The sequence below is a fragment of the Grampus griseus genome, assembly GCF_964374135.1.
Source record: "Grampus griseus genome assembly, chromosome: 12".
NCBI lineage: Eukaryota > Metazoa > Chordata > Mammalia > Artiodactyla > Delphinidae > Grampus > Grampus griseus.
Window position 1 is genome coordinate 31,088,635 of NC_139006.1, and position 24,295 is coordinate 31,112,929.

Below are 24,295 nucleotides of genomic sequence, written 5' to 3' on the forward strand. Positions count from 1 at the left end.
TCCCTATATCTTCAGAAATTGATGTAGTTATTTTTCAAAGTATGTCCATAATTCTTTATTCCCAGAGGTAAAACACCAGAGTTCAATACACACATCCACATGCATTTAACAGAAAAACAGCACATCCTTTTTTAACCCTAATCGTCACTTTATAATACCTCATAATTTTAGTTGACCATTATATTACATTCCCATAAATTAATGAGAAACAGTATAGATTTGCCATGGTTTTATAACCTATTACAGAATATAATTAATTCTATTAAATCTACATCATTTTAAACTTGACTAAACTGCTTTTAATAATCTGTCATATTTCTTTTTGCTGTTTTTAAATCTTTTCCTCAAAATGCAAATTAACACTTATTTAAAATTAAAAACTGTTAGACTTTCTCTGATAGAAAGTAAGGTTGATTTGAATGACAGCTTTGATGAGGACTGCTATGATAAATGGAATGATATCATAGATTTTTTCATGCACCGATTAGCCTAAATCTTCATTTCTAAGGTTTCACCAAAAATCGTGTATATGTGTATATACATATATATTTCTTTAACATAATATTGGGTTGGCCAAAAAAGTTCATTCGGGTTTTTCCATAAGATGTATGGAAAAACCCGAACGAACTTTTTTGGCCAACCCAATATATATATGTATATATATATTTACATAATATACATGTATATTTAAAGCATGCATTGACTATAAAGTATATTAAAATTATTTTTGTTTTCAGAACCACTTCTGAATATTTCTATAATTCTGGTTAAATAAGCTGCCTTTAAGTTAAAAACCCACAGATGTGATCTACTCGGTTTACCTGCCAGCAAATGAGAAGGTGCAGGACTGGACAACAAATCCTTTAGAGACTAGTTCGTTTCCAATTTTTTGCTTTGAACAATTTGGGGAATGAAACTAATCAAGCTGTCAACGTATAAGTCATTAAGAATAATTTCTGTTGCTAGAAATTAAAATAGATAAAATGAAATTAAATAGAATTAAAATTTCATTCTTATACGTGTTTTTTATTGCAGAGAAGTTTGATAAGTCATCACTAAAAGACTCTCAAGTTTAAACATGTTATAACAGGATAAGATTCTATGGAGAAATAAAATGTAAATAACAGCTCAGGAAGAAAAATTAGGTAAAATTTCTCTCAATTAAAGAAAACCTCGTTCATGTATTTTTAAATGGCCAATGGACGTATCAAATGCCTTTGGTATTTGGATTCTCTCTCTGATGGATGCCTTTATAAGATTTTTGTAAAAGTCTTACCTTAAAATGTCAGTATTTACCATAGGGCATAAATTTCCTCCTCAACTGTATAAACATATGATGCAAAATTTCAGATGTGAGTTTATCAACGTGCAAGGAAGTGTCTGATCATTTTTACCTCTGGACACACAAGTTCCACAAATCCTGGAACTTACCGGCATTGGCTCCTGGTTCAGCAAAAACATTTAACTAGAGCAAGAGCTCATAAAGCAGGATCTAAACCTTGTTCCTGACTCTTACCAGTTTTGCAAACCTTGTTCCTGACTCTTACCAGTTTTGCTGGTTATGTTACAACACTGTCTCCAGAATGAGTAAATCCACCCGTTGACTCTGTTGGGAAAGTCATCCCGAGAGCTGGGATTCTCCTCCGTCCCTTCAGCCTGTCATTCAGGGACCACTGCCCTGTCTGCCTGAAGCATCTGTCCACCCTCCTGGACTCCCAGCGAATCAGTCAAAGGGATACATACAAAGAGATGAGGAGTCTTGAAATAGAAGCAGGTTACATGCATGGTGTGTGCAGGGGGATTCTGACTGTGTCGGATACAAAGAACTGGCAGGTTCTGTGGCTCGGCGGCTTCAGACTCAGGCTTTGCCCGTGCAACCTGCCTGAGCTAGGTGCCCCTTTGCTTAGCCTCTGAGCTTATTCCTTGGCCTGTGAAATGGGGGTCATTTAGGTGCTTATCAGTATTAAACCAGCTAATACATATAAAAAGCACTTAGAATAATGCCTAGACATTTCAAGTATTCAATAACCATTGGCTGTCCCTTCATTGTATTATAATCTTTTAACCCTTAAGAACTGCTGTGCTGATTAGAAATAAAACAGAGAAAGCACCCACCACTGCCTGACAGGCATGGCCATGGTCATGCTTTCACTCACCACTTCCCTCTGTTGGGACCAACACCCTCTGTCCTGTCCTCACCCTTCAGAGGAGTAACAGGACACCAAGTAGCCTGTCACTGATAATTTCTCAACAGTAAGAGGGATGATGGTCCAGCGGGGTACAGATACCTGTTCTCCACTTTCATTTAAAACCCACCTATTACAGGAGATGTAGATGGAGGAGGAAAGACGAAAAGGAAAAAGAGAAAGCCTGGGACAGTGGTACCAAGTGTGGTAATAAAGAAGAAATTATTGGTTCCTGAATGTTCCCTAACACCCCACATTTTCTTACTTGTGGCCAAACTCCCACCCCGCACAGAGACCCTTAAACATAGCAGCAAACAGGCCCCACAGCCTGGGGACAGAGGGAGAGACACCACATCAGCCACAAAATGATCTTCCAATTTAAAAACTTATGAAAAGTGGGTTCCTCTCCCCAACTCCCCAGGCCTTTTCCCTTCTGCATCTACTCTAGGTAGACAACCACCACCTCAAAAACTTAATTGCTTAGGAGACATGCCATTTAAAGAGAGAAAAAAAAAAAAAACCCAAACATTTAAAGATGATATTTGGAAGTCACTTCTCTCCCTTCCCTCTGAATAACACCTAGGAGTGCCCACAGGCCCCCTGGGGGGTCCTATCTCCACCAACACCCACCCCTGTGGGCTTGGGAGTTGCCCTCAAGGGTCTCCCTTCCTGCAGAGTCAGCTTCAAGCTCCCTGCAGGCCAGCCCTCCACCTGCCTGTGCCCATCGAGTTTTTCTGTGGGTGCCTGTGAGCCAGCCCTCATCTTGGACACCCCTGGACCCCAAGGGCTGAGCGCAAAGCAGCCCACGAATCCTCAACCTCGAGGCCACAGCCACTTCCTCTGGCGGAGGATCTCATCCTGCCTCAGTCCAGGCTTAGTCCTCGATAATTATTCGTTTCTGGAAAAGGATGCCCTACAAACAACTCTTGAACTATCCTCCCCACCATGGAAGATGCCTCACCCCGTGTTCGGGTTCGGTCCATAGAACTGAGGCATCAATGATAATCCTGGCACATGAGGGCTGGTCCAGAAGAGAACAAACGGGATGCGCTCAGAAAGCATCCCAAGGAGAAAAGATGCCAACTTAACCGCAGTTTCCCATCTATAAAGAGCAAAAGGAGAACCACGCGGGGCTGGCAGCTTTTTGATTTTCACTAAACACCAGCCTGGGAGGGGGGTTGCAGGCACACAGATTAGCCCCCCAGGAGGTCCTGACTCAGGCTGCAACCCCGACAACCAACCCAGGTGTGTGATGACCACAAGTGGCCAAGACTTTGCAGCTGAGAAAGCAAATGTTTAAATTATTTAATCTGATCCTCATCATTTAGGCACTCGAAGGAGTTATTATAATATCCATTTTATTCTTCTGGGACCTGAGTCACAATTAGGAGACCTGATCCAAATCACGTGCCACCTGGGGGTAGAACCAAACATCAGAATCCCAAGGTCCAGTCCTGGCTTCTCCCTCATCCCTAGCAATGGATAGACCCCCTCATTTTACCTCCAGCTGCTCAGGAATCTTTCCAAAATAGGTACTTACATGTAAATTTGCATCTGTTAACAATGACAATCATTTCACAAATACTTCTGTTAAAAAAACCTAAATCCTTAATTTCTTAAAAAACACTCTGTAAGGGCTTCCCTAGTGGCGCAGTGTTTGGGAGTCCGCCTGCTGATGCAGGGGAAGCGGGTTCGTGCCCCGGTGCGGGAAGATCCCACATGCCGTGGAGCGGCTGGGCCCGTGAGCCATGGCCGCTGAGCCTGCGCGTCCGGAGCCTGTGCTCCGCAATGGGAGAGGCCACAACAGTGAGAGACCCACGTACCGCAAAAAAAAAAAAAAAAAAAAAAAAAAGTCACTCTGTAAGATGCTAGTAACCTCTTAATATTCACTATTCTACTTTTATTAATGCACGGTTTATTTTGGCATAGATCTCCCCAATGATGTTGCAACAAAAAAAGTGATTTAAATAAGCAAAGTACCTAACCCTTGTAAACTATTATATACCAAATAGTTCCTTCCCGTGATGACTGCAATCAGACCTGACTCATTGAAGTGTTTTCAATCTTCCAGTAGGGATCTACGTGCTATCTTTGCCTTTGTCCAACCTCAAAAGCAAATGCAATTTGTTCTAAAGAAGGTGATTAACAACCATCTCCAAAGGCCTGTTCACCTCCACCTGAAGTGAAAAGTCTTAAATAAAATCTCACTGACCTTAGTGGCATTTTGCCCCTGAGACCACGAACACACACGGACAAGAGCTTTGCGAAGGTTTTTATACTTTTCACCTCAATCCGATCTCCAAATGCTAAACACAAGAAATTACAAAAATACGATTCTATCTAGAGGATTTCAAACCATGGAGAAAACAGCACTCACCCCTCCTCTGCTTGTGAAAAATATGGATAACGGCTCTCATCCATTCATTTCGTGCAAGTTACTTAGAAGCTGAGTACGTTTCCTTCTAATTTGCTATTTCAGAGGCTATGAAATAGCAGTGGCTACAGTGCACTGCTGGGTTACACCAACTTTACAATCGTCCTTAACACCAAAATGAGAAACTGTATGAAATACTTAAGCACACTTAAAAATTACGCCTTGTGCTTTGGACCCCAGAGGCTCTGGAGGGATGGAGTCCCCTGGGATCCACAAAGAGCTGTACCCATTGTCTGTGCCACATCCTGAAATGTTGGGGCCTCAGTTCCAAAAAACCATCAAATGGCAGAGACACCATTTCACCTGACAGGACTGTTTTGGGAGGTAACGAACACGTGAAGGACCGACACCTATATTCCTATTTCCTCTTCCCTTGCTCCTGAGAAGCCAGAGGATGTAGCAATAAGCTGATAAATCCAATTACAAATCGAAGAAAACCTGGGGCTTGGGGACCCACACCCTTTGGGGCTTGCAGACATAAAGGAAACACACCAGACAACGGCTCAAGGTTATCCTGTGGTCACGGGCCTCTAAGAGGAACAGGGGCTGTGGCTCTTACAGATGGGGCGCTGTGTTCTCCCCAGGGTGACCAAGGGGGAAGACAGCATCGCTCTCCACAGATGAAGAAACAGCCTCAGAGAAGCCAAGTGACTGTCCCGCTGACGAATGACACAGCCAGGATGAGAACTCAGGTTTAAGCAAACTCTAATCACCTCCAGAATACACCCAGAGACCCAGCACTTTGTAAAAGTTCCTTTGTATACCATCCATTAACATATGCGATCTCTGAAGCCAACCTCTGAATCAGAACATCCCAGAACGACCCTCTTCACAGATAAGGAACTGGGTCCACCAAGCTCAACAGTTTCCCCTCGGAGGACAGCAAGTGGCCGGTGGGCCCTCGAATGCAGGCCTTGCAATTCTATATTCCCTTTTTTCATGGGCCAATGATTTCCCAACTGTGTTCTGCAAAGCAGAGGCAACTCGGGACGCAGGCCCTGGGGCCTGGCAGAGCCCTGTGTAGGGCCCCATTCTCCCCTTCTCCTTGTGTCCACCCTTCAGAACGTGGCCCTGCCACCCCGCACACCAAGGGCGAGGTCTATTTCCCCACCCTAGATTCCAGACTGGCCATGTGACTGGCTGTGACCAGAAGGATATGAGGTAGAGGTGACAACATGCCCTCCCCAAGCGTAAGCCAAGAGGCCTTGGCAACCCTCTGCTCTCTCTTTGGAAACTCTCCCTGCTGGAGGGTGGAGGACCACGTGAAGGGCAGCCCAGCCGAGGCCAATCCTAGACCCGCCTGAAGCCGGCCAACCAGCAGACACGCGTCCCCTCCACAGAACAGGAAGAACAGTAGATGGCTGTCGTTCAAGCCACCAAGCCTGGGGGCATCTGTTGCTGGGCAGTAGCTCATCAGACACCCGCTTTTCCAATTTGGAGAGTCATTTTTTAAACCTGCCCACATCAAATTCTGTTTAACCAAAAGATTTTTAAGCTTTTCTACCTATGTAAGATTTTGCTTAACCAAAAGGTTTTGATGCTTTAAACAATAAGTTGGGGAACTACTGAACCCGGCTATCATACACCCCCCCCCCGACGTCTTCCCACACCCGTGTTCTTCATTGTTAATGAGCTGAGACCATGTTCCTGGTGTCACTAGGACGTAAAAGAAGTGCACACACACAAAAGTTGCGTTCTGAATGCTCAGATGCTAAGACTTGGAACTCATTTATTTTCTGCCATCACCACCACCCAGTTCCAAAAGTCTCAATGCACTTATCATGATATATAAAACACAGCATGATAAAGGGGCGTGAGGTGAGACAAGTGAGGAGGGGTACTAAGACTCAGGCCCAGGAAAGGAGCCAGAATTAAGGCTCTATTGCAGAGATCGTGGCTCTCGGTGTTTTGCGGCTTTAGGCCCAGGCAGCAGCCACTCTATCCAGCGGGTAACAGAGCCTGAGTTTCCGTGGAGAAGCCTCAATTTCCGCACTCTCGTTCCCTGTGGCTACTGCGGGCGGACCCCACGCCTGGCCCAGTGGGCGGGCCAAGCTGGGCACGAGGTTAAAGTGGGGACAGGTGATGTGAGCTGACTCCACAAGCCCCGCGGCAGGAGTGGTCTGTACGGCTGGCGGGGAGGGAATTTCTCTTTCCACTGGGCTTGGAGCTGGAGGACTCAGCCCGGGAGACGCAGAACTCTCCTGACTGCCTTGAGCCACTAGGACCAGCTGGGCTACCCAGAGCCTTCTCTGTTGCAAGAGCCCACAAATCCCCTGTTTGATGAAGTCCAGTTTGACTGAGCTTTTCTGTTCAAAAAAGTTCTAACTACTACAGCACACATATGTGAATCTGGCATCCTAACAGCCCACGTAAAGAGGAAAACGTGACGCGTTATATAATTCACTGTGTCCACAAGAAGGAAGATCACAAGGAAACTCAAACTTTTTCCTGGAACTGTGACCCCGAAGGAAACTCCCCAGAAGGTCATTATAAAGATTCTACATCACATAATAAAACATCACCCAGCATCTTTCTAACTGACTCGACACTCCATTTGAAATGCTTTTGCACAGAGCACACCTCAGTACAGGTGGATGGCATCAAATCAAGGCATAAATCAGGAAAAGGCAACCTGCATCTGTGCGCACCGGGAGGGGAAGAGAGAGACAATACAGTGCACGCACCCCGTGCTCAGGGAACCTGGCTTTGTTAGGAATGGAGACCACTTTACCTCCCAAAGCTCCCACCAAAGACTTCAGCCAAGCTTTGACTAGCTAGTGGGCAGCGGTAGGTTTGAGAATATCATAGCCTCTCAGCACGGTACCCAGCACACAATGAATGCCCAATATATAGTTATCACTTATTACTATCAATTCTAAGCCCCTGAAATAAGGCTTATCTATGTTGCCAAGATTTACGCAGAAAAGCCCGGCCTAAACATCCTTGTTGCTGCAGAGCCTTTGGTGGCAGCTGTAGATGGCAGCTACATCCCCAAGTATGGAGGAAAAGAGTAGGCTTCATCTGTGCACATCTGAGCAGAGGCAGCCGATGGCAGACGTGGGAAGCGCCTAAAATCCTTCCAACATCCCTGCTACACCCACTTCCTGTTAACAAGCACCTTCCTGCTGCATCAGATTGGACCCTCTCATCCTCATCTATCAAACATGACCCAAGGATCCAGGTCTCATTCCCTTACACCGTGCTACCTGACAAACTAACGTGAACTCAGGTGACAATCCTCAGACTCTCTAAGTATTTGGAGAGACCCTACAGATCCTTGAATCAAACGTCTTCATTTTACGAGGGAGAAATCTGACATCTAAGGATATTAACTTATTGAGGTGATAGCGAGTTGGGGATGTCATATTTAAGATGACTTAATGAGCCACCACTCCCAGAGATGTCATTTCAACAAGCATCTTTCTTCCTTGGTCAAAATGATGAGCTGGTGGAAACTTCAAGTGCTGTAACAGACGGGGATGCCCATTTTGAGGTTAGCAAGTCTTTTAGGAACGACTACAATGAAAGTGCCACGCTTTTGGCCCCTGCTTACGGGGCCCCTAAGACCGATTCTTCTACAGTGTCCATGTTTCAATGAATGTCAGATAGAAATAAGTGCTGGAAAATTACCTCCCCAATGTCATCATGTCTTGTTACCTTCTCTGAATGAGTCATCTCAAAATTCGGCTCACAGCTGCAAATCTAAAGATCTAAAATGATCTGTGTTCTGATTCTCTGAAATATCTTTATTCTTTTATTATACCCTAAAAATTCCAGATGGATGTCACATTTACTGGAGGTCACCAAGTTGAAAGACGGGGTACAAAGTGGCTTAGTTTCTATAAAATACCGTGTTTTGTAATTCATTTTCTCTTCTGACACCAGAAAGCCTCTGCTTCTTAAGAGAAATAGTCTCCAGTCAATTATAGTGTGGTACGTGAAACTTCATGTAACCATCCTCAGATGCTTTCTTAACACTAGTCAGAAAAGATGTGATAAATTCTCCAAAGGGCAGGGTCTCTGAGTCATTGCTAACGTCCTGCCAGTACGCTTTCAACTTTAACGAGCATCAAGATCATCGGAGGGGGCTTCCCTGGTGGCGCAGTGGTTAAGAATCCGCCTGCCAATGCAAGGGACACGGGTTCAAGCCCTGGTCCGCGAAGATTCCCACATGCCACGGAGCAACTAAGCCCGTGCGCCACAACTACTGGGACTGCGCTCTAGAGCCCGTGAGCCTCAACTACTGTAGCCCACACGCCTAGAGCCCGTGCTCCGCAACAAGAGAGGCCACCGCCATGAGAAGCCCGCGCACGGCAACAAGGAGTAGCCCCCCGCTCACCACAACTAGAAAAAGCCCGTGCGCAGCAACAAAGACCCAACTCAGCCAAAACAAAATTAATTAATTAATTTTTTTAAAAAAAGATCATCAGAGGTGTTCCTTTACCAGTTTCTGTGGCTCCACATCTGCATTTATAAGAAGGGCTTCAGGTGATTCCAATGCAGGTGTCCGACACTGCCTTCCAGCACCAAGCGGTGCTGGCTCTTCACGGTGCCAATTCTGAGGGGGCCATTTTGTAACTTTCAAGGGTTTTTTTTTTTCTTTAAAACATAATGTTGGCCATATGTTTATAACATAAATATGTGTATAAGCACATCTACATACACACCACCCACAGAGCCCCCAGGCAACTCAAATAACAAAGCCTTGGACCCAGAAAGGGGATCTATGAGTTTGAACCATATGACATTGCCAATATTTAAGCCTTTGTGACAGAAAAACAGGGAGTTCGCGTGCTTACACCTACAAGGGGCGATAGCAGAGCTGACTGGTCCCCTCTTTTCCTCATGAGGCCTCCTAACCTCGTGGCATTGGTCCACTTGTTTAGTCTTTAGGATACTCCTAAAAGGTATTTTTTCCAGAAAAGAAAACTAAGCCTCAGAAAAATCCAACAGCATGTCCAAGACCACATGGCTGTTCAGGGGCAGAAACAGAACTTGAAATCAGGAACACCTGACGTGCCGGGGCACCTCTGCCCTTCTTTCCTCCCCCAGGGGCCCCAGAGCTGACATCAGGCCACAACACCCTCCAGTTATCCAAGTCCCACTGTGATGGCCGGACCCCCGCTCCAAACCTTCCGAGGTCGATAACACAGGCCTCTCAGCAAGCTCCCCACAGGGGCTAGCAACAAAGGGAGAGGCTCTCTAAAAAGCCACACGAACAGGATGAAATGGTAACTGACAGAGAAAATAGGGCCAGAGCCCCCATAACATACACACAGGACATATGCCAACGGATGTCAATCGTGGAGACTTCACACCACGTTCCTAGGCCTAGGTGTCCAAAGTCTAGGAAGTGGAGAACAGATCACAAGATTGTTGTCAAAGCAGCCTCATTTTATGAAGTTTCATCACCTGAGAATATGCCACAGTGAATGAAGAAGGAATGAGAGCCTGCCTGCGAATCAGACATGAGCTGATGGAAAGGTGCGGGCTGAGCTCTGAGCAGGTGCAATTAATTTCATTCTATAACAGAAATAAAAACAGGAGATGATACATACTATTGCCTGTCACGGAAACTTCTTACTGGTGATACATGGTTCTTTTAATACTCCAGTAACTAAAATCGAATGCTCCTAGAGTAGAAACATGGTCAATCTACCTCATAGTAAATTTCTTTTTTTTTAGAGATCAGTATTATACCAAAATTCTACTTTATGGCCATAACTGATTTATAAATTTTTATTATACACGATAAAATTATAGGCTCACTTTTGCACATTTAATTAACAAAAGGTAACTGTTTTCCTTTAAATTTAGCGACTGAATCTCTATGCCCCTATAAATTGCTAAGGGTATCAAGCACCGAACCCACAACCTGGGCCTACTGTTAAGATGATTACAAATGCTTTAAAAAAAAATCAAACTTGATAGAAAGATTGAAAAAACAGCAGTAAGCAGAAGTAATTTGATATTTTTTCTTCCCTAAGGGAAATTTATTCAATCATTTATTCATTCCTTCAACAAATATTTATTAACTTCATTAATTTACTATGTGATTACTACATGCTAAACACTGTTCAGTAACTTGATTTTATATACTATGAGTATTTATTTTAAAAGAAATGCTTTAGACAACTTTATAGTTTTGTGTCTAAAGAGAATATCACAAGCCAACTTCAAGCACGTGGTTATGACATGATTTAAAATGTCTCAAACTACACCAGCTGAGAAGAGAAATCAAACAGAACCCGTCGAGACTGGACTGCAGGGATGTGTTCCAGCCCCCTCACCCATGGTCAGAAGCCCACCAGAGACCCGGTTCTGATTCCACCACTGGAACCGGGGAGAAGTACCGGGCCTCTGACATCCACAGTAACCCAAACGAAAACATCTTCTTTTCACTGTCTGAAATAAATCTGCTTTCTGCATATTGAATAGGAAAGAGATGAAAGTGAGCATTCACCCATCTGAAGAAAAACCGATGCTCTGTAAGTGTTTCTGCTCTGTGCCCCATACAAAGCAAACGCTTTGCTTCTGCTTAGGCTGTTGTATTTTTAAATAAATCATTCTGTTAAACGCTAGTCTCCTTCTCCAAGGGAAGGTCTAAAAACTTCTCCATTTTGACAAGTCTCTGACAACTTTACTCCCATCTGGTCTCGGCTGCAGGTCCTGGATCATTGACCACCACAGTTTCCCTCCCCTGGAGCCCCAGCCTGAAGGTAAGTGACACAGCCTTGCATCAGATCCTCCACCCTCGCCCTGCCTCCAAATCGGGGCCCAAACTTTCTGCTTCATAGAAAAAGTTTTCAACGACTCAGGAGTCTTCTCAGTTTTAAGCAGAAAAATGGACTGAATCCAGATGTCCAAATTTCAATGACTTCCTGAATTATATACGTGAACCGGTGATGCTGGAGAAGGCGTCTCCTGCAGATGTAAGCGCGGTACCCCCATTCCTCGTGAACACGTCACACACACCTGCTCGTGGCCACTCTTCTGGTCAGTTACCAAAAGGCCTGATGGTGAAGGCACCAGTGGTTACCATGAACTCTGAGGTAGTTGCCAGATATACTACTTCTCCAAGTCCCACTGCTATACACAGAATAGCAGCCATTTATGACACGGCCAGAAAAAGAAGAAATCACGGCAGAGCCTAAAGCTGTCTTGAGGTCGGTGTTGAGAAGTGCGACTAATGCAGCAACTTCCACTAAAGAATTTCTTTTGATGTGAATGAGTTACAAGCAGGTGAAGGCCCATCAAGAGCGTGCCTTCCTTCAGCTGTAAGTAGATGCATCCGGGAAGCCTTGCGGGTGAGGCAGGCAGGTGGGTTTGGGGATGCAGCTACATCTAGTGATGGGCTGGGGATGGCAGCCGGAGGGGCAGGGAGCGGGAGGCCTGCCTGCCACGTGGAAAGCACTCCACCTGCCACTGATTCTCTGAAAGTCTGGCGACAGTGTTTTTAAGATAAATATCTGTTTAATGACATCACAATAGATTTTGTTTACCTGGAGCATTAAATGACAGAGAGTCAGGGATTGTCTTTTGTGGCTAACAGAGAAACGAGGCTCTATCTTAGGAGATACATTAAAGTACATTATCAGTACTTTAAAGAGGTATATATTGAAAAGCTTCTCTTTTCTGTTTGGAAGTGAAGTTCATTTCCAAAGGCAAAGTGTCACATTTCCATATTAAAATTCCAAATTTTATGCAAACTTCTCATTCTCGCCTAAGACAGTCCTTGCTTCTTTCGATTTCAGTAGATTTTGAAACTTTTAATAATTGGACAACTTTCCAAAGTACGGTTAACTGTATCTTTCCGTTCTTTGCCCATTACCACCCCCAATGCCTCCCCGACCCCCTAAAGGGGCCTTCCCAACAGTAAGTGCTCAATAAACACCCACTTGAATTAAAAGCATCATTTTAATAAGTGCACTGGGCTACGCCCTTCTTACAACAAGCCAACAAATATCTTCGAAACACAGTAGCAACCCAGAGAAATTTCCAGTGGCTAATCGTGACTGCAAGATTTAATTAAAACTTTACACTGTGGTAAGTAAAATTAGAGGAGACTTTTTTTCATTTTCGTTTCACAACTGGCTGGATCCAATATCTTCCCCAGATAAGACCATTATTTGAAACATCACGCTGGTGGTTTCCCCTAACAGGCTGAGAGTCACAGCACCATCCCATCGGCCTGTTCATAACCTGGGCCGTGCTGATGGGGGGCAGGGGTGTTCACAAGTGCATGGACGTGAGTTATATTTTCATCCCTAGGTCCTTTCAGCTCTTGTTAAGGGAGGCTGAAAATGCAGAATGAGGATGCCAGGCCTTTTAGAACTCACACTCTATGTCTGGCATCCCAAGCTCCTGAAGGGCTAGTTCTAGCACCTACTGCTGCCCCCACCCCCAGCTCCCCCCAGGACTTTCTGATTCTGTCCCCCTGGGGGTGGGGGGGAGGGGGCAGGAGTCTGCCTGTCTACAAGTTCCTGAGTGATGCTGAGGCTTCTAGTCCAAGAACAACACTTTAAGAACTGTTCTTTTGGAACAACATTTCTCGAAAGATGGCCAGGATCACCTGGGGATGCTGTGGGACCCGCCAGGGGCCTTGGACATCAGAGTCACCATGCCGGCCATAGAGACCAAGTCGGGAAGGACCACTCCCGGTGACCCTCGGGCACGCCTGGTTTTTGAGCATCACAGGCATACACATAGCTCACCAGCAGCACAGGCTGAACACACCCCACGCCCTCCCCCAGGCCACCTAAAGCCACCAACGTGTAGGATTGTCACCTGCTCTCCCTGCCCGTTTGTCACTCTTTTGATCCTCCTCCCTAAACTCTCCATACGTTTCACCCTTAACAGCAAAGAGAGGGGAAGAGCAGCGACCCTGCCTGCCGGGATCTGCAGAGCTGTGTTCTTACAGGTGAGCACACACAACCCTTCCCTTCTCAGGCCTGTGTTCTTCTTTCGTTCTCCTCTCCCACGTTCCCACCCCTTTATCAGGCTCTGGCCTTGCCAGCCGCCCTCCCTGGATGGCGGGGGGACCACAGGCTACCAAGGGTAATGACTAAAGCTTTCCTGCTCCCCACCTAACACCAGCCCTACCTACTGATTTTCGGAGCAACAGTATAAATGCAGGCTTTCTGATGACTAAACGCTAAACCACGGCAGTATCTTAGGAACCGGAGAAGCAGCATCCTCTTCTGATGGGAGGGTTATGTGCTTTTGCATCTTCTTTAAACTTTTCATTAGTGAGTTTGAAAAACATTAGTAATGAAACCTTCTCTCACTTACAAAATAAGCTTATTAATAGGTTGTGGTCATAAAGATAAGAAGCCCCTGGAGAAAAGTTTGTGGGAAGGTTGGTTTTCAAAGAGAAGAATCCTAGAACTACAAAGCATGATAGACACCACCTTAAAAAAAAAAAGTTATACTGTTGAAAAAGTACGTAACTACTTATTAAAATGCCTGACCCCTAACTAAAAACTGTCTTAGGATATTTAGATAATACACGCTTATTCGAGAAAACTAAACCTAAAACAAAAACCGAGAGAAAACAACGCTTAATCCAAAACAGTGCCTCTACTGAAACAGATACGTACAGCCTATCAATTCCTGGAATGAATTACAATTGTTATAAAACTACGACAATTTCCAATAAAGCCATCAACTTTTATCGAATTGTCACAGAAGTATCTAAATTCTAAAACCAACTTTTCCCAAAACTAAAGGCTATGCTTGAGACTCAGGTGGGGTTCATATCATGTGAAGACATAATTCAGATTACTTGTTCATTACGTGTTCGTTTAGAATTACTCAAATTGCATACACACGTATCTACATATCAGTATATGTAAGTAACTTCTCTACTGAAAATCTGTAAAATAACCCTTTGAGAACATCAGAGACTAAAACCGGTGATTTTTCCAGATCAGAACAATTGATTAAGCTCAAGCAATACTTCTTTACATCCACATAACACTAAAAATGTCAGTGATTTCTCGGCATATTGCTATCCTGCACCCCGATTTAAACTTGAGACCTTTTCATCACGTCCACGAACAATCTCACTAAAGCACCATAAAAATATAAAATGTCATGACTCTAGTTACCTGAAAAAGAAAAAAATTAATCAAACTGCTAAACAAATCTATTCACACTCTTTGTAAAGGGTACTGTACAATCTTGTATTCTGAAATAATTTTCAACTTATTGTCAAAACAGTACAAAGATTTCAGTACATGTTTCGCCCGCCTTCGCCTAGTGTTGACATCTGACTTAATCAGAGTCGAATTATCCAAAACTAAGAAACTAAATATTGGTACAGGTCTACTAACTCAACTACAGACTCCATTCAGATTATGTTTTCCCAAGAATGTCCTTAAAAGAGTACTTTAAAAAAGAAATTTCTCAAGAAGAGTTTCAAATTCACAAGATTATATTAAGGTTTAATCTATTCCAAATACTGAGGTGGAAGCAAAGGACCAATCTGTTTGCATTTCTACTTCTGCAAACCAAGCCTTGCTTACCAGACCTTACCATATCAGTCTCATTATTATATAAAACCAAACACTTCCTTGCATAGGATATATTACAACTTGGCTTTTGAGAAAATGGGTCAAAGAGGAATGACTTCCCAGCTATGCGGCTTCTCAATGTGGAAAAGAGAATTTCAAGCAGAAGCAAGAATGATTCCACTTTCTTCCTTGCTTCTTACTTGTATATCGTTTTACAGGAGTTATTTTGAATGACCATGCAAAGCCTACATAGAAGGCAGAAAGTGAGCCTCCAATACTTTGCCTAACAAGTTAGAAATTGTAAACATGGAAAGTGATGTTTAAAATGGAATGTTTATATATACTAAATAAAAGTCCTCCTGGACAAAAAACCTAATTCTTTTCTTTTTTCTTCCAATATGTTTAGCACTCTATTTCTGATATCTGGCATTCAAATTATGTGTAGTACCTTCCAGAAATGATTAATCAACAATCATATCAATTCTGAATGCATTCCAAAAGAGGATATGAGGATGCAGAGGGGAAACAGCAAAGTATCTTGTGTATAAATCTTAGTTACACACACACACACACACAAAAAAGAAACCTCCACTGATTACATAAAACCTCGGGATTCAGTCCATTGGGTGCCCTAAGAAGAATCCGCGATGAAAATGTTAATTTCAAAAGAAGGGACGATGCAAGCCAATCTCACAATCTCTCCTCTCCCTCCCTTCTGGGTCAGTCAGTTCACAAACAATTTGAATGTTTGCAAATAATCAGAAGTCACATCACTAATTTATTCAACAAACAGTGAATGTAAGTGCTTTATCAGAACCAAGAAGGAAAAATAACTGCCTTTGCCCTCAAGCCACTTACCATCGAGCTCCTCTGTCTCTAAAAGGATCCCCATGTCAGGGGACAGCAGCCAAGTATTTCAATGTCCAGAAGACTCGTAAAGCGAAACAAGTGTCAGTGTCACTCATAACATCAGAATTAACTTTCCCAACATACAAAGAAAAAAAAAAAGACTTTTCCAAAGCATTAAGTGCTTCCCACATGTTCTACCTAAAACCCAAAGTGAAGCGAAAAAGCATAATGCACTGCAGTTTATCTGATCCTTGCACACACAAATTTTGCCAACTTCAATTTTTTTAATTTCATTGTTGCTAAGCATTCTCTCTGGGATACTGCCCTTCATTTCCTCTTAACCCTCTAACATACTAGGATAACTCTGGCTTCCAAATGAAAAGGAGGCACAGTTCAATGAATGGTATGATAACAAACAAACAGAATGACATATTTCCTCTGAAAGAAAAATCTGGCTAAAATTGAGTTTAAAAAAAAGTCTCTTTCGGTTTGACTATTAATTTACATAAGTATTAACAAGGACACAGGCCAGTACTACCTAGGCTTAAGTCCCTTTTAATGATGAGAAAACGATCATTTAAATAAGCTACATAAATATTTCTTTCCACCCCCTCGACCACAACTTGAAAATCCATCCAAATGCTTTCTGACACAGCTTAACTTGAAACAAATCCCAGGCAGGGAGCTATGGATTCTTAATAAAGAGAAAACCATCAACTAAGGCCCTCATCCTTGGCTTCTAACACTAATGAGTTACAAGGCTCTACAACTGGCGAGTCTACTCCATAATTCACTAATAAGAAAGAACGCAGGCCAATATCTGCATCAAGTTCATAGCAGACAGCAGTGGATCAATTTGTTAAATCCTCCGGCGCACGTGCAATTACCAGACAGTTAATGACATATTAAACTTGGGAAAAGGGTATTTCTCTACTGAAGTTGACAGCATAGAGCGAGCAGCCAACTCCACGCTCGGCTTCCTGGCGGCGGCCAACTGTGGTCAAGGGTCCTTGGGCTCAGGGACGACCGGGGCACGGCCTGTGCGCCTGCATGTCCCTTGGGCTCCGGGAAAGTAAAGATGTAGGTTTCCACAGATCTGACAGTCAGAGGCAAACGTTTGAAACGTTTTAAAATATGCGCTTTACCGTCAGTGAAAGTGTCCTTCATGAAATTTAAAAAACAAACAAAAAGTTCAACTTACTCATTCCTCCCGAATAAACATAGAAACCTATTTTGCAACCTAAGTTCAAGGCCAAATAGCGGGCTTTTTATTAAAAGAAAAACAAGCCCAGTGCCACCATTCTACGTGGACCTTAATGAAACTGACACACACGAGAAAGTGTGCTAGTGTGCGGGTGTGCAAGCGCCGGCTGTCCATCCACGTGTGTTCCAGGTTAACACCATGCGGGGTTGGCGCCCCTCCAGACCCCCGACTCCCGGCCACGCGTCCTCCGGCAAGGAGCTCTCCGAGCTCGGACCGCCAGCGCGCAGCAGGCACCTCCCCGCCACTCCCTTTCCTCCCCACGCGGCACCGCGGGCCGAGAGGTGGGCTGACCGCTGCCCCCGGTCGGGCGTTCCGCGGGGCCGAGGGTTCGGAGGGGGAGCCCAGCGGGGCACAGCCACGGCGGCCCAGGGCCTGCGGGCCGGCCACTCCCTCCGGGCCGCCGGTCCTCCCGCCGGGACCGACGAGGACGCCGCCTCGGCTCTCCCGGGCAGCAGCGCAGCCGCCGGGACGAGCCGGGGTCAAGGCCGCCGCGAGCCGGGCGGCGGGGGGAGGACCGACAATCGCCGCCGCCGCCCGTGCCGCTGGCTGGTCGGGCGATCGCGCGGGCGCAGCGGGCACTGCGACCCGGCCCGGCCGCCGCTCGCCGTGGGAAGGACCGCGCAGCGCCCACGCCCGGCGGCCGGCGGCTGCAACTCCCAACTTCAGGCAAAGTTTTCTGCTGTCGCTCTCGGAACCTACCCGGGATTCCGAGTAGCGCCGTCCGCCCCAACACGCGCCCAGGCCGCGGAGGGGCGGGTGCCGAGACGGGGGCCAGGCTCCGGGGCTCGTCCGCTCGGCCCGCCGGAGCGCTAGGTGCCCGCCCTCGCCGCCGGCCCCGCGCCGGCGCCGGGGACGAGCAGACGCGGTGCCCGGCCCGCCGCGCCCCCTGCCCGGTCCTGCCGTTCGCCGCTGGGGCTCTCCCACTGGGAGCTGCCCGCGTCCCGGGCCCCCTCCGGCCCGCGCGCCCCAGGCCCCGGCAGACGCAGCCCCGCGTACCTGAAAACGTGTCCCCCGCCGCAGTTAGCAAAAGTCCGGTCAAAGTCGCCAGGCAAGTCCCAAGTCTCCCCATGGTGCTGAGTGCGCGCCGGGCCGCTCCCGGCAGCACTGGGTGGGCGCGAGGGCGGAGTGCGGCCGGGAGCTTTGCCTCCAAGGCGGCAAGAAGAGGAGGGTGAACAGCCAAAACCAGAACCAGACGCCCAAAGTGCTAACAGTTGCAGAAGTCCCAACTCCGGCGGCTCCCGGGGCCGGGGACGAGGGTCCTGGGTCCTCCCGCCCTACAGCCGGCCCCGCTCGGAGCTGCGCCGCTGCGAGAGGGAGCGGAGGGCGCGCCCGTGGAGCCAAAATCCGCCCTCCGTGCCGGCGGCTGCGCTGGCCGCCGCTCTCCTTCCCCGGCTCGGGACCCGAGCCTCCGGCGCCGCGGTGGCCGGGGCCGGGGCCGTGGCCTCGCGCGTCCCGCCCGCCGCCTCTGCGCCGCCAGGCGAGCCAGCCCCCGGGCGGCGGCGCGCCGATGGCCGAGCCCGCGCCGGCTGCAAGCGGGGCTCCTGCTCCCCGACTGACTGGCGGTGCCCCGCAGGCCGGCTGAAGGGAGCGCCCACGTCACGGCCGCCCGCGCCGCCGCGGCCCGCTAGAGGGCGTGAGCGCCCGGCCCCGCCGGCCCGCGCCCGGCGCTCGGCGGCCGCGGCGCCTCGGGGGGAGCTGGGCGGGGGGTGGCCGCGGGGGCGGCGTCACCGCTCGGAGAGCGGCGGCCGGGCGGTGCCACCCGCTCCCTCCCGCTCCCCTCCCGCCGCAGCTTCGGTTTCGCGGCCGGCTTCCGGGAGGGTGACCGCGCAGGGGCCGCGCCTGGGCCAGAAGTTTGTCCCGGGTCACGGGCCGCCGGGAGTTGGCGAGCGCGGCGGGCGGGACAGCGGTCTGCGGCCCCGCGGGCGAGGCGGCTCCGATCCCGGCGCCGGACGGCAGTGTCGGCGGGCAGGGCCGGAGGCACCGGGAGTCGCGGGGCCCGCGCTCCCCGGCGGCTGCGGTCCAGGCGAGCCGGCAGATCCCGGGGCTGCGAGGGTCTGCGGCTTCTCCGCGCCGGGGGCGCCGCGAAGTTGGCGGGCGCCCGGGCAGCTAGCTGCGGCCACCGAGACCCCGCAGCGCACCGGCAGCCCCGCGGGCCACCCGCGCTCCTGCACCCGGAACCTCGCACCCTCTGAGCAGGACACGCTCGGCCGCTTCATTGCGTCCCAGCCGTCCCTGGTGGGCCCGAGCGAGCCGCGGGCCGTGCACGGAAGGCGGCGGTCACACGGACCTACGTAACCTGTGATTTCTGTGTCTGGTGCAAAGTGTTGGGGAACGCGGGAGGAGGCGTGGGTAATGAATCAAATGATGTCTTGAAATATATAATTTACCATTTGGGGTGTGGAATGCCTATTTCATTAAGTGGATAAAATAGCTTCCAATGCATCAGTAAAGAGGTTCAGTTTGTAAAATTGAAAAAAAAGAAAAAGGTGGGGAAGCGGGGGGCAATCCTTCTATTTCCTTTGGAATAACACACATGGAGCTGCAGGCGCCAGGCCTAGCTAATTGAAAGCAGTAGAAGGCCTGGGAAGAGGTTAAATTAGAAACCAAGTAACTACCGGTGAGTTGCACGGTGTTCTAGGGCGGGGAACCGCGCCAGCAAGAGGGCAAACCCATGAAGCAAGTGGGCCCCGGGCTCCCTCCGGTACTGACAAAGGCCCAGAAAGTGCATTGATCCCACGCTCACCTCGACCCTGTCTCCAGTGGACCCTAGAACCAACAGACAAGGATATGTCACAGCTGTCACCTCCCCGGGGCAAATTGAGGGACTGGACTTTTGATTTTGGTGCCCAACGAACAGCTCCTCTTTCTTGCAAAATTCCACTTATTAGATCCTTATCAGAAGTGCTCTTTCGAAGGCTCTGTATTAATCATTGACGTTTTAATACTACGGACCTTACATCATCCTGCTTCTTCTCCCAAATAGGTACTTGTTGAGCCTTATCTCGATTGCAAAATAACTTTTGAAGTATGGAGAGGCAGGGGGGTCACACACCTCCAAGGATCAGCAGTGAGGGTCTGTCACCTGGGCTTTCCCTGGTGCTGAGGTCCTGTGATGTGATGGAGCCCAAATTTCCTTTATTTGAATGGTCATGTGCTTTCCAGTGGAGCTGTTATATTAGTAGATGTGAGATGGATCCACATAAGGAGATGTCAATCTAGTCATTTTCCTTCTTTGAGTCGGGTGAAGAAGTTAATATTAAGGTATGATTTCATTTGCAAAGTATGTGAGTTCTTTCAGCAAATATCTAAGAAGGCCATATATCTGCCAGGCACTGAGCTATGGGCTGGAGGTTGTCTTACGCTGGGCTGCCCCAGGAACAGGCCTGAAGTTAAGGATTTAAGTGTAAGTGGTTTTAGGTTTTATTGAGGAAGTAATCCCAGGAAGCAGTACAAGAGGAATGGGAAAGTGAGACAGAAGGGTGAGGTGGAGTCAATATAGGGTGTATGAATGAGCAGGTTGCCACTGTGGGCAACTGGGGCTCACTGCCCTGGGGACCCCCAGGAGAAAGTACGGAACAGCCTTAGAGCTGGAGCACCCCACCCCGGGGCAAGGACGTGTGTGAGGTGGCTGGGTGGGGGCATGGGAGTCAGCTGCGCAGATAGGGGTCCCTTCACCAGTGGGGAGAAAGCCATGTAGGGATTCCCAGTGCTGTTACCCTGGTAACCAGAAGGTGCCCGGTCCCTTCCTCAGGTTACTTAAAGCTCAGTGGGAGACCCAATGAATTTCTATTATCTCTGATCTCTAAACATGACAGTGTTAAGCCAACTCTGCCCTTATTAGCCTGAAATCCACATTGCAAACAGTGGTGGGGTTTTTGCCAGCAGTTCCTTCCCTGGCAATTCTAACAGCTAAGCTACTGTTTCTTCACTCCCTCTTCCAGGTAACTGGCCAAAGCAGCACTGAGCCCAAATGGAAGGCCTCTCTTCAAAAGGAATGGATTGGACTTCCTCTAAGGAAAGGATGCTGTAGGAGTCCTTCCAATGGGACATTTCTTGTCACTTTTTTTTTTTCCCAGCAGGGGAGGTTTTTTAAATTTTAATCCAACCACATGACACTCCTGTCTCTCTGGGGACAACGGTGACATATGCAGAATGGCTGGTCACAGTTAGGGGTGCTGTCAAGCCAGCCCCCATCATATGTCTAAATATTTCGAAGTTATTCATCAAGCTGGCAAACTATTATATAATATGTTATATGTTCCTACTTTGACAAAGATAACAATACTGCATAAATACTACCTTTATTTTAGTAAAATCGCTCATATGTTGCCATAATCGAGACTGTCAAATAATTTTTGTCCTAGTGATAGCAATGATCTGTTCTGTATGGAACATTTATAGCCACATTTCACCCAGTTTTGTTCCTCAGTGGTGCTTGCAAGCATTCAGTAGCCACATGTGGACAGCACAGATATAGAACATTTCCGTCATCATAGAAAGCTCTTTGGGAAAACACTGAGAAAGGATTAGTGTATTCAAATTATGCAAAATTTGAGTATATATTTTCATCAAAAACATAAATTCAAAATTTTTTAATCAGAAAATTAAACTTACTTTCCTATAGTTGCTGAAGATTCCTTTCTTCCCAATGATTCAAAGATATCTGCTAGAAGTAAAATGCAAACTACAAATTAGGATTATGAATACCAAGACTGAAATAAAATGATTCATAGGGCTTCCCTGGTGGCACGAGTCCGCCTGCCGAGGCAGGGGACACGGGTTCATGCCCCGGTCCGGGAAGATCCCACATGCCGCGGAGCGGCTGGGCCTGTGAGCCATTGGCCGCTGAGCCTGTGCTCCGCAACGGGAGAGGCCACAACAGTGAGAGGCCTGCGTACCCCCCCCAAAAAAAAAAAAAAAAAAGATTCATAAAAAGCTTAACATTTTCTTTAATATTTTAAATTCAGTGATACATGATGAATTTTGAATAAACAGAAACCTATTAGCCATGTGAGCATTCAATGTCCACCTAGTTGTCAATGTAAAGAATCAGTGTCCTGTTTCACGTATAACTACATATCTACCATTTTAACAGTAATATTAATCATTTCATTTTGAAAGATGTTCCTCAATCACCCAGTTTCACACATGCAAATACTACACTAGTGTGTGACTTCTTACAGACTTGGAACCCAAAGCGAAGCAAGAAAATTGGTGGTTGGCATTACGAGGAAACCCCACTCACTCACATTTAAGACTGTTTTCTTTTCCTGCTACCTGAAAGCAAGGATTTGATTTTTAATTGATTGGACTTTCAACGAAGTGCTTCTGCCGTGACATTTTCCGCACACCTCGGTGTGTCCATGTGCGTGTCAGTGGCAGCACACCCTGGAAATCTTCACAGTGCCCTTCCAAGGCCAGGGGACAAAAGTCAGGGTGAAGCGTTTCTCTGAAGCCAGCACAGAGCTGGTTTTGAGATTGGATGTTTAGGGTTATGGTTTATGGTCTCTCAACACTGAGCACCAGATACCTAGTGACAGACGTGACCACGTGCCCCTTAGTACATTTATTTTTATAGGTTAGTGATCCCCAGGGTCCTGGAAGGCCCGGGCCCAGGGCAGGAGCCCACGCTGCCCACTGTCTGCACTGTGATGGTGTTTTTAGCATCAGTAACTCTGTTTGTGACATTTGTCCCAACCTCCTGAAAGTCAAAATGTAAATAAAAAAAGAAAACTGACCATAACCTATCCCCACCTATCCTCAATGTTAGGTTGAATTTGTTGGTTAACCACAGGCAGAAAGTTCCTGATCCATCAAAAGTATCTATCACACCTGCCGAAAAGCATCGACAAAAGAATCATTTAAATACCTCCCAGGTGGCTCAACTGGGGTTAACAGGACCCAGCAGAAACGGAAAACATTGTCCTAGAAAACTCACGTTTTGTTCTCTAGGCCCTGCTGCAATAATTAATTCCCTTTTTAGAGGCACGTTGAGATTGTGGAAGTGTATTTTGAGATAATAAATGGAAAATGTAAATAAGCCCCCTCGTATGGGTTTCACAATGATGTATTCTTTCATTGATCAAAGATAGTATGTCGTTGAAGAGAAAACAAAGGGAAGGAAGGAGGGGGGTAAGGAGGAAGGAAGGAAGGAAAGAAGGAAGGGAGAAGGGGGAAAGAGAGGGAGTGGGAGACAGAGCTAGCTTGGAATTTGGAGTCCAGCTTGATTGAGTCCCAACTGTGTGATTTAAATTAGTTTCCATTTCCTGGCTTGCAGAAATGGCATTACACGTGGCAGCTCTGCGTGCATCTGAGGCCCTGAACAAACCTCTCTGATGAAGTAAAGCCCTAAGGGCGTAGAGTGCATCCCAGTCTCTGCCCGCCCCCCCCCGCCCCCGCCCCCACTTGTCGCTACCTGGAGAAGCACGTGAGCCGCGGGCAGCGCTGGGGGGTGGGGAGAGTGGACGCAGAGATGAGAAGATCCCTGCTGGGTGCACGCCCTCGCCATCAGAGTCGGCTTACTCAGTCAGGACTTCACAGCTTCACTCACCTTCTGAATGTGTGTGAAAAACACATTAGCAGTTCACGGGGGCCAGAAGAAACCAGGGCATTTAAACTTTAAGCAGTGAAGCCCGGTTCTCACCTGCACAGAAGAAAGAATGGGGGCAGGTGCTCTTTTTTGAAGTTGTTTGTATCCTACCTGAGGCCAGAACCTGTCACCAGCAAAAGGCAAGGCTCCTCCAAGCAGACTTCAAAGCCACTTGTGCATAAAGGCTTAAATTTTTTGGATTTTTAGATGCCCCAGGAATTCCTTCTCGAGGCCTAATTAAAAGGGGAGAGGGAATAGGTTTCAGTTCTTTGCTTTGCCCACATTACCCTCAGAATAGAAATTAAGCTCCTGAAATGCTGATACTAGGACAATGCATTTGCCTATTCTTTTTAAAAATCTTAACTCTGACACCGTTAGTCTGTGTGACACTGGGCAAGTCACTTAACCTCTCTGTGCTTCGGTTTCCTTACCTGTACAATGAAGGTAATAATTGTACCC

The 24,295-nt window shown here is 47.1% G+C and overlaps 1 protein-coding gene across 4 annotated transcripts in view; it reads right to left on the bottom strand.

Annotated features, from left to right (window-relative positions):
- The window catches only part of PTPRM (protein tyrosine phosphatase receptor type M), a 746,863-nt gene extending 728,232 nt beyond the window's left edge, over positions 1–18,631 (bottom strand). For all 4 annotated transcript variants that reach the window (XM_082668014.1, XM_082668012.1, XM_082668013.1 and 1 more), the window contains exon 1: positions 18,244–18,631. In XM_082668014.1, coding sequence (XP_082524140.1) covers positions 18,244–18,316 — 73 coding nt within the window. In that variant the 5' untranslated portion in view covers positions 18,317–18,631. The remainder of the gene's footprint in view (positions 1–18,243) is intronic.
- Between the last annotated feature and the right edge of the window lie 5,664 nt (positions 18,632–24,295).